Source organism: Suricata suricatta, chromosome 5 (genome assembly GCF_006229205.1).
Source record: "Suricata suricatta isolate VVHF042 chromosome 5, meerkat_22Aug2017_6uvM2_HiC, whole genome shotgun sequence".
In the NCBI taxonomy this organism is placed as follows: Eukaryota; Metazoa; Chordata; class Mammalia; order Carnivora; family Herpestidae; genus Suricata; species Suricata suricatta.
In genome coordinates, this window is record NC_043704.1 from 71,476,957 (window position 1) to 71,487,076 (window position 10,120).

Genomic DNA, 10,120 nt, shown 5'->3' on the forward strand with positions numbered 1-10,120 from the left:
TCAGTTGCCAAACTGCCAAATTATCTTTATTTTGTTGAGATATTTAACTGTATAAAAAAGTTCATATTTCTTCATGGTCATATCTTTATTCAGCTTTTCAAAGATTCAATAGTAGAAACAGCCGAATGCCGCTACAACACAGAATAAACTATCCTAAAAAGCAAACAAACAGAAAACACAAATCCAGAACGTTAGTACTAGTGAAGGGCTCAGAGCAGCATAGACAACTGAAATTAACATCATCTCAGATCCTGGCCGATTTTCAGTCATGAAGGTTTTTTTCTTCTTCAATAGACAAAGGGTTTCCATATTATAGCCATAAAGTTGCTTGCCTCAGGGTAACTACAAAATTTCTTGCTCAAAGGGTAGGATAGGTAAAGAATTAGATTTTCTGAAGGTAGACATAAAATGCAAACTAATGAACTTTATGTAATTCACATTTATAAAGTAAGTACTCCCATTTTTCCTGATTTATCACAGAAATAACAATGTATGAAATTCCTTGAGTTTCTTGGAGTAAATGCATAACTATAACATCACAGATAAAAATAACAGCACTTTGTCATAAATTCTGGATAAGGGCAAATGGTTTCTGGGTGTGTGTTCTTCATTGATAAAATTCATTTATCCATCTTTTAACTTGGAATCACAAAAAGTTTTCCAAACCCCAGTCAGACTTGTTAAAACAGCTTTTAGGTAATTATTACAGGAGATCCACCTGCCTTAGCAACTCCTGCCCAACAAATCCAGCCTGGTACTACTGGCAGAAAAATAAACTCAAGTACCTGATTACTAACCAAAGGGCAATTCTTTGGTTAGTCCAGTTCCCTGCCTCCTTGGGTGGAATAACTGTGAGCTGTGTTCTACACCAGTGCTATCTGTGGTGAGAAACTTGTTTTGTTTTAATTTTTATGGACTGGTACTTTTGTTAAATACAATAAAAATTAATAAGCATGAAAATGCAATAAAAAAAGAAACATACAAAATACAGCCTAACCTTTTGATTATCAGATTTAATCAATATAAATTTCTTTGTCAAATTCCTGTAAGGGCTTCTAAACTCTTACACTCTCTTTAGGTATTTGTTTCAGGAAAGACCTGGAAACAGTACAAGAACTGGCACTGGTCCGCGGATCCCACTTTGGCCACTGTTCTACAGCACTGCCCAGAGTCCTCCTGAGAGACCCAGCCTGGTTATCCACAGCAATTTTGGCGCAATAACATATACTTATCTCTCTCCTCTCTCATGTCCTCATCCTCTACCAGTGCTTCCTGAGATCTTCTCTCAAGTAAACAAAATAAGCTCTGAAAATGAGATCTAAATATACACTTGACTCAACAAAATGGACTAAAGATACAGCCGACTAAGTCAGCAACCTAAATGAGGCTCTGAAAAGTTATTTTTATTTATTTTTATTTTTTAAAAGGATGTGTAGATGTCTCTCCCACCAATCTTGTACCCTAATTTTTTTAAATGTCTTATTTTTGAGAGAAAGAGAGAGCGCACGAGCAGGGGAGGGTCATACAGAGAGAGAGACACAGAATCCGCAGATAGGCTCCAGGCTCTGAGCTGTCAGCACAGAGCTTGACGCGGGGTTCAAACCCACGAACTGTGAGATCATGACCTGAGCCGAAGTTGGATGCTTAACCGACTGAGCCACCCAGGCATCCCACCAATCTTGTACTCTAAAAGCAGATCCTGATCATCTTTATTAAGTAATAACTAAAAACTAAAGTTTTAAATTAAGTATTTGTTAACGTGAGTATTGTCTGACCACCCCCCCCCCACTGGTTTATAAGCTCTCTATAGGCAAAAACCATGCCTGTCTTATTCATCATTTTATCCCTAGCACTTCCAGTACAGGGCTGGCACATAATAGGAACTCAGAATATTTGTTGAATGAATGAATTGTATTGTATAAGGACTCAGGAAAATATGCATTTTTAACTCCAAAAAGCAGGAAAAATCATCACTTCAGCTTGACCGTTCCTCTAGAGAGCAGATAAATAGAGATTTACATAGTACTACTCCCCACTGTTCAGCCCTGGAGCCCTAGGGGAGTTCAGCATAAAATGAAACTGGTAGGAGCACAGAATTTTAGAGCTAAAAGGTATCTTAAGTTCATCAAAACAAGCAGCTTCCAAACCTGGCAGTAAGCATAATCATGTGGGAAACTTTTTAAAAAATTCAGACTCACTGACTCAACACCTGACTTATCAGATCAGAACCTACTTGAGTAGGGTCTTGGCATCTGTAGTTTAAATTAGTTCCCCAGGGGTGCCTGGATGGCTTTGTTGGTTGAGTGCCCAGCTTTGGCTCAGATCATAATCTCATGGTTTGTGAGTTCAAGCCTTGCATCAGGCTCTCTGCTATCAATGCAGATCCCACTTGAGATCCTCTGTCGCCCTCTCTTTCTGTCCCTTCCCTACTCACACTCTCTCTCACTCACTCTCAAAAATAAACATTTTAAAAAATTTAAACTAGTTCCCCAAGTTATTTTTAGGCAGCCACAGCCAGTCTTTGGGAAAATCTAGTATAGCTTCCTAATGTTACTGATACAATCAGAGAAAAGTCCAATAACTTACCTAAAGTGATTCAATTAGAAAGTTACAGAGCTGAAAATGGAACCCTTCTCTTAATTCACTCAACCCACTTTCTGTTCTATTCTACTATACTTTAAATTGTTTTAATTTTTATTTATTTAAGTAATCTATACACCTAACGTGGGGCTCGAACTCACAACCCCAAGATCAAGAGTCACAAGTTCCACCAACGGAGCCAGCCAGGTGCACCTTTCTACTATACTTTCATTCTGATTCTAATTCACAACCTAGAAGCATATGGATAGAGAAAGGGATCATTTCTGGAAGGAAGTATCATAGAACAACATATGATTAAAATATATAAAACATTCAGCCAATAACATACCAATGTTTAAATGAAACCTCTTTTTAAAATTTTCTCTTTATTTTTGCTTAGTTTTGAGAAATAGCTTTAAGTAATTAATTTTATTACCGAACAAAAATCAGTTTCGCTCATGGAATCCCTGCTACCCAAATTTCTTTGTAGTTATCCAGGTGCTATATGTCTGTTAGCACTGAATAAACAATCTGATACTCTCAAAATCATACTGTGAAGAGTTATGTCATCTGCACACCTACAAATCTCCTGGTGTATTAGCAGCACATTAGGTTTCTTCTGCTTTAGTAACACAGGAAAGGAACAGTAAAATCATCGCATTCTGGAGTCTAAGACAAACATCTAAAACTAAAGTGTTCTCATATCTTAATAATATTAATTGGATTTGGAATATCCACGTGTCCTTGGAAAGGACCAAAAGGCTTCCAAATGGACTTACATTCATGAAAACATCATGAATATAGTTGTCAGTGTCAGCATCCCAGAAACAGCGAGCTCCCATGCTGAAAAGTCAAAGAATGAAGAATTAGAAACAATATTACCAGGATCTGACTGCATGTTTGCCATGAGCAAAAGTCTTCCTTGATACACTCTTATAGATCCGCGCTTCCAAACAGCCTTTTCACAGGTTGGCACACAGAAAATCCTATCTGTATACAACAGAACATACTGGATAAACAAGAGGGACTGGAATCATAGATGTTACTGGAGGTGACAGCCCACGAGCTGTAACAGTCTCAGACTCTGACTGGCTATCTGACAGCTTCAGGGGTCAATACTTTGAAGTCATGGTATTCTGGGTGGGAAGCTCTGTTATAGGTTACTTCAGCCAAGATATTTTTGTGTAACTTTAAGAGGAAATTAACACCTAAGAATCGTGACTGAAATGAGCTCCATCCTGCAAAATAATATTAAAAAGTAGGTCTGGAAAGGACCCAAAAGATTATTTGATCCAATCTGATAATTTTATAGAGTTGCAGAAAAGAAAAGGACAAACTCTGAACTAGAACTCAATCTTCTAACTACTTCTACCCCCAGTATTGTCTCTACAGAATTGCTATGCTACCTCTGAAATCTCAAATTGACCATTCTCCTCTCCCCAAATCTTAAGCAAGAAAAAATGCTAGGCAAAATAAAAGCCAATTAAAAAATGGAAACAGGCATGCCTGGGCAGCTCAGTCAGTTAAGCATCCAACTCTTGATTTCGCTCAGGTCATGATTTCACAGTTCATGAGATCAAACCCCATGTCATGCTCTGTGCTGAGCATGGAGCCTGGCTGAGATTCTCTCTCTCTCCTCCTCTGCCCGTCTCCTGTGCTCATGTGTGCACACTCTCTCTCTCTTTCTCTCTGAAATAAACATTTTTTTTTAAATGGAAACAACTTATAGGGTGCATGGCTGGCTCAGTCAGTAAAGCGTATCATTCCTACTCTTGGCGTTGTGGGTTTGAGCCCCATGCTACATGTAGAGATTAGTTTAAAAATTAAATTTTTGAAAAATAAATAAATGGAAACAACTTAAATGCACAGTAGTTAAATGGTAGATGAAATTATGGTATTTCATGACAATGAAATTCTATGCTGCCAGTTGCCAATAAAGAGATATTTTACAAAGAACTTCTACAAAGATGTTTACAAACTTTACAAAAAAATGAAAATATGTTTACAGTATAAAGTAAAAGAACTAATTACAAACATTTTACATTTTTACTAAATATATATATATATATATATATATATATATATGAGTCATCATTACCATTTAATGAGCACTTACTTTGTGTCAGCCACTAGTCTACATGCATTACATGTATTAACTCATTTAATCCTGTGAAGTAGGTACTATTATACTCACTTAATAAATATGGAAACTGAGTATCAGAGAAACTGAGTAAATTTTCCCATGGTCAAACAAAGAGTACATGACAAAGTCTGGCTTTGAACCTAACCAGTTCAGCTTCAAGTTATAGAAAATGATAACGCATAGACCATATTAATTAATATTGGTTCATTTTTGATAGTGCTTTTTAAAAGTTTTGCATAGAAGAGTCTCCCATCCTAATATTTAGCACATTCTTTTTTTAAATATTTATTTATTTTGAGAGAGAGAGAGCACAGGCACAAGCAGCCGGTGGGGCAGAGAGAGAGAACAGACAGAATCCGAAGCAGGCTCCAGGTTGTCAGTGCAGAGCCCAACACAGGGCTCGATCCCACCAACCTTGAGACTATGGACTGAGCCGAAATCAAGACTCAAACACATAACTGACTGAGCCACCCAGGTGTCCCTCACACATTCTTAAGTCAAAAAAGTTCCGGCTATTTCCAAATTGCAACAGTAACAATGTGAAATAAAATTAACCTACTTAATTCACCAACAAGTATTTACTTAGCAGCCACCATATGTCTAACAAGAGAAAAATCTATGTCAATCCTCAAATAATTCCCAATTTAATTATGTGAAAAAAACTTAACATATGTAAAAAGAATAAGATAGGGGTGCCTGGGTGGCTCAGTCGGTTAAGCATCCAACTTCAGCTTCGGTCATAATCTCGCAGTCCTTGAGTTTGAGCCCCGTGTCAGACTCTATGCTGACCACTCAGAGCTTGGAGCCTGCTTCGGATTCTGCGTCTCCCTCTCTCTCTCTGCCCTTCGTCCACTCATGCTCTGTCTCTCTCTGTTTCTCAGAATAAACGTTAAAAATGAATAAATGTTAAAGTTTTTTTAAAGAATAAGATAATGTACAGTTGATGCTAATTTATCAGTTATTACGATTTGAAAGTATTGTAAAGTCTGTCAAGTCCAAGTCTAATTTGCACATTTGTACTAAATTTGTAGAAGTGCTACAGAAGCTTAGAGAATTCAGACAGGAGAAAAAACAAACAAACAAAAACTTCATGAAGGCATGGTACTTAAGCTGAGTAGAGACAAATGAAGGCAGGAATATAAAAATTACTTAACAAACACTTGTTGAGGGTCTATTACATATGAAGAAAAGTGCTAGGTACAAATCATACAAAGATGCATAAAACACAATCCTTGCCTTCACAATGTGGTCTATATATTATTTACCAATAAAAGGAACCAGGGCTTCTCAGAGAAATGGCCAGTTCTGGGGCCAGGGCTGGAAATGTGTAAGGCAAACCGGGGACTTCTGGGCCACCCCCAAACCCTGGGGTACTAAAAAAAAAAAAAAAGCTATATTTAAGTATAAGTATTTGCGCCAAAAGGACTGAGAAGCAGCAGGATGGAACAGTTTGTAGGGGCCAATGTTCCCACCAAATCAGTTAGTGAGGCTGTATTAAGTGAATCAGAATGCAGCTGAAGCAAGACCGGAGGAGCCAAAATTCCAGAGAGAGGTGAAGTGCAAGGAGGTAAGCGGATATCCTGCCTCAGAACTCTCCCTGGGGCGTTTGCCAAGTCCAGGCACAGGACTAAAAGCTAAGAACCCAGGCTTTGCCCCGCTAGAGAGCCAATTACCGAGGGGAAAAGAAACCAGCAGGGCTGCTGGCAGCTAAGGAGATAAAACTGGAGACTTGTGGAACCAAGAACACTGCGAAAAAGGAGACAGCAGAGCTGAGCCTGTCACGTGGTAGGTTTTCCCCTCAAGACCTGTGCTGAATTTTGAAACTGAAAGCCAAGTGTGGTAGGCAAAATAACAGCCCTCTCACCAAATATATCTATTTCCTAATGCCCCAAACCTGTGAATACATTACATTATATGGGGGGGAGGTAGAGTTTTACAGATATATTACTAATGATCTTGAGATGGAGAGATTACCATGGATTATCCAGGTGGGTTCGAAGTAATCACGCAAATCCTTATAAAACAAAGGAGGAGGTGGGAGGGTCAGAGTCAGAAATATTTGAAGATGCTACGCTGCTGGCTTTGAAGAGGGAGGAAGGGTTTATAAGCTAAAGAATGCAGGCAATCTCTAGAAGCAGGAACAGGCAAAGGAAAGGCTTCTCCCCTAGAGCTTCCAGAAAGAATGCAGTCTTTCCAATACCTTAATTTTAGCTGAATGAAACCCATTTTGTATTTATGATCTCTAGAACTGTAAAAATAATATTTCTAAGCCACTGGGTTTGTGGTAATTTTTTTAAGTTTGTTTGTGTGTTTTAGTAATCTCTACACCCAATATAGGACTCAAACTCACAACCCTGAGATCAAGAGTCGCACGCTTTTCCAAATGAGTCAGCCAGGCACCTGTGATAATTTTTTACAGCAGCAATAGGAAGCTACACACTAAGGCAAAAACTTTTGAAGTGAAGAGTAGCTTTATACTGAGGAGACAAGTATAAAGTCAGTACCTGATGGGTGTGGGGTCCCATCTGGAGGCCTTCTTCAAGGAAAAAGGGTGAACTAAAGGTGGAGGGAGGCTCATCAAAACTGCAAGCCTGGGGCGCCTGGGTGGCTCAGCTGGTTAAGCACCCGGCTTCAGCTCAGGTCATGATCTCACGGTTCATGGGTTCGAGCCCCGCATCAGGCTCTGTGCTGACAGCTCAGGGCCTGGAGCCTGCTTTGGATTCTGTATCTCCCTCTCTCTCTAACCCTCCCCTGCTCATGCTGTCTCTCTCTGTCTCTCAAAAATAAATTAAAATAAATTTAAAAAAATTTTAAAAACTGCAACCCAACCTCAACTCTGTTTAGTACCTGGCTGGATTAAGGCGAGCAGTCCACAGTCTACCTGCATGAAAAAGGAAAGAGTAAACCCTCTCTGGAAGAAAATAATATTATCTGGAGGTTCTATAATTTTTTAACACCATGTCCAAGATTTAAACTAGGCATGCTGACAGAGCCACATGAAGGATTACCGAGAAAAAAATCAATGGAAATAGAATCACACATGATCCAAATATGAGAGTAAGCAAACAATGACTTTAAAATAATTGCTATGACCAAAATGTTAAAAGGGAAGAGTAGAAATGATGAAGAACTGGATAAAAAAATCATTTCATTGGCCTCACTGACCACTATAGTGGCTCCAGGAGGTGCCGAAGCATGCCCGGTGCTACCAGATGGCAGAGCTGTGACCAGGACATTTGTGACATGCAATAAAGTGCAAAGAGGAAATGAACATACTCTAGACTAATCAAATCACAGATGCCTTCCAGGACTGTGGCTTAAAGTACCAGCATTCATTGTCAATTAAGTGCCAGATGTAGTTCAAGCACTTGCAGATCTAGCTACCTATGAACAAAAGACTTTTTTTTAATGTTCATTTACTTAGTTTTGAAGGTGGGGGGAGGCAGAGGGAAAGGGAGAGAGAGAGGGGCTCATAAGCAGACTCCACACCCAGGACAGGGCCCGACGCAGAGCTTGATCTCATGACAGGGAGATCATGACCTGAGCCGAAAGCAAGAGTTAGACACTCCAGGCACTCAGCTGGTTAAGTGTCTGACCCTTGATTTCGGCTCACAGTTCATGGGGTCAAGCCCTGTGTCAGGCTCTGCGCCAACAGTGTGGTGATAGGAAGGATTTGCTGCTGCCTTGGGTGATGGGAAGGAGCCTGAAGGCATATTGTCCAGAGTGGGGCAGTATCACTGAGAGGGGGTTCCAACACTGCCTGCCCTTTGCAGCCGAGTGTCTTAGGGAAAGGGTTTTTCCCCTACTGCTGATCACAATAACTGCAACAGGGGCTAAAAATTATTTGCCCACACTGTGTAAGTTTGATCAACAATTATGTTAATTTACATTTTAGTAATAGAATAGAAAGAAAGGCTCCTTCTGCCCTTGGGACAGATTCAGAAATCTCTTTCACAGTTTGTGCAAATATGGGTCGTAGGGTATTAAAAAAAAATCATCATTTCACTAGAGAATTGGAATCTATAAAAAAGAATTAGGGGCGCCTGGGTGGCTCAGTCGGTTAAACCTCTGACTTCAGCTCAGGTCAGATCTCACGTTTGTGGGTTCAAGCCCCGTGTCGGGCTCTGTGCTGACAGCTAGCTCAGAGCCTGGAGCCTGCTTCCAGTTCTGTGTCTCCTTCTCTCTCTGCCCCTCCCCCTCTCATGCTCTGTCTCTCTCTGTATCAAAAATAAGTAAAAAACATTAAAAAAAAGAATTAAATGGATATTCTAGACCTGAAAAATATTATAACTGATAATAAAAATTCAGTCAGGGGCACTTGGGTGATTCAGTCAATAAGTGTCTGACTTCAGCTCAGGTCATGACCTCACGGTTTGTGGGTTTGAGCCCCACATCAGGCTCTGTGCTGACAGCTCAGAGCCTGGAGCCTGCTTTAGTTTCTGTGTCTCACATTCTGTCTCTCTCAGAAATAAACATTGAAAAAAATTTTTTTAAGAAAAAGAGGAGCACCTGAGTGGCTCAGTTGGTTAAGCATCCAAATTCAGCTCAGGTCATGGTCTCGTGGTTTGTGAGTTTGAGCCCCGGTCAGGCTCTGAGTTGTCAGCACAGCTTCAGACTGTGTCTCCCCCTTTCTCTGCCCCTCCCATACTCACGTTCTGTCTCTCTCTGTCTGTCAATAATAAATAAACATTAAAAAAATGTTTTCAAAGAAAAAAGAAAAAGAATTCAGTCAGTGAATTGAACATCAGATTACACAAAATAGGAAAGAGAATGTGTTAACTGAAAGACAAGTCAACAGAAAAATATCCAAAAGCAGGGCACATGGGTGGCGCAGTTGGTTAAACATCTGACTCTTGATTTCTGTTCAGATAATGATCTTATAGTCGTGAGATCTAGCCCCTCATCTGACAACCTAGAGCCTGCTTTGGATTCTCTCTCTCTCTCTCTCTCTCTCTCTCTTTCTCTCTTTCTGTCTCTCCCCCCCTTTCAGTCTCTGAAAAAACAAAAAACAAAAACCAAAAGTATCCAAAAGGAAGTACAGAGAGAACACAAACACTCAAGAGAGCATAAAAGCCATGTGGCATCCAGTAAAAAGAGCATCTCCCTCTATATACAGGTCATTGGAGTCCAAAGACAACAACAGAGAGCAAACAGAGCAGAAGCGATCCTTAAAAAGTTAATGGCCACACCTAGCACCCAGATGTTGGTTTCTAATGCTATTCTCCATAAAATGAACCAGAGCTCCTTGGAGGAGTGGCTAACTCTAGGGCTGGGGTGGGGAGTGAAGAAGATGAACATCTTACAGTGCCAGTAAGTAAGCAAGTGCTCAAGAAACCCCGTAACAGTAATGTATGTGAAAAGAACACAAGAGTCAACTGAAAGAGCTGCCAATGACCC

At 40.0% G+C, this 10,120-nt stretch overlaps 1 protein-coding gene across 1 annotated transcript in view; it reads right to left on the reverse strand.

The window, feature by feature from the left end:
* TCTEX1D2 (Tctex1 domain containing 2) overlaps positions 1 to 10,120 on the reverse strand; it is a 21,837-nt gene continuing 11,717 nt past the window's right edge. The window contains exons 4-5 of the mRNA XM_029939532.1: positions 3,360 to 3,423; positions 1 to 153 (exon numbers count right to left, since the gene is read on the reverse strand). Of these exons, the coding sequence (XP_029795392.1) occupies positions 106 to 153; positions 3,360 to 3,423 (112 nt within the window). The 3' untranslated portion in view covers positions 1 to 105. The remainder of the gene's footprint in view (positions 154 to 3,359; positions 3,424 to 10,120) is intronic.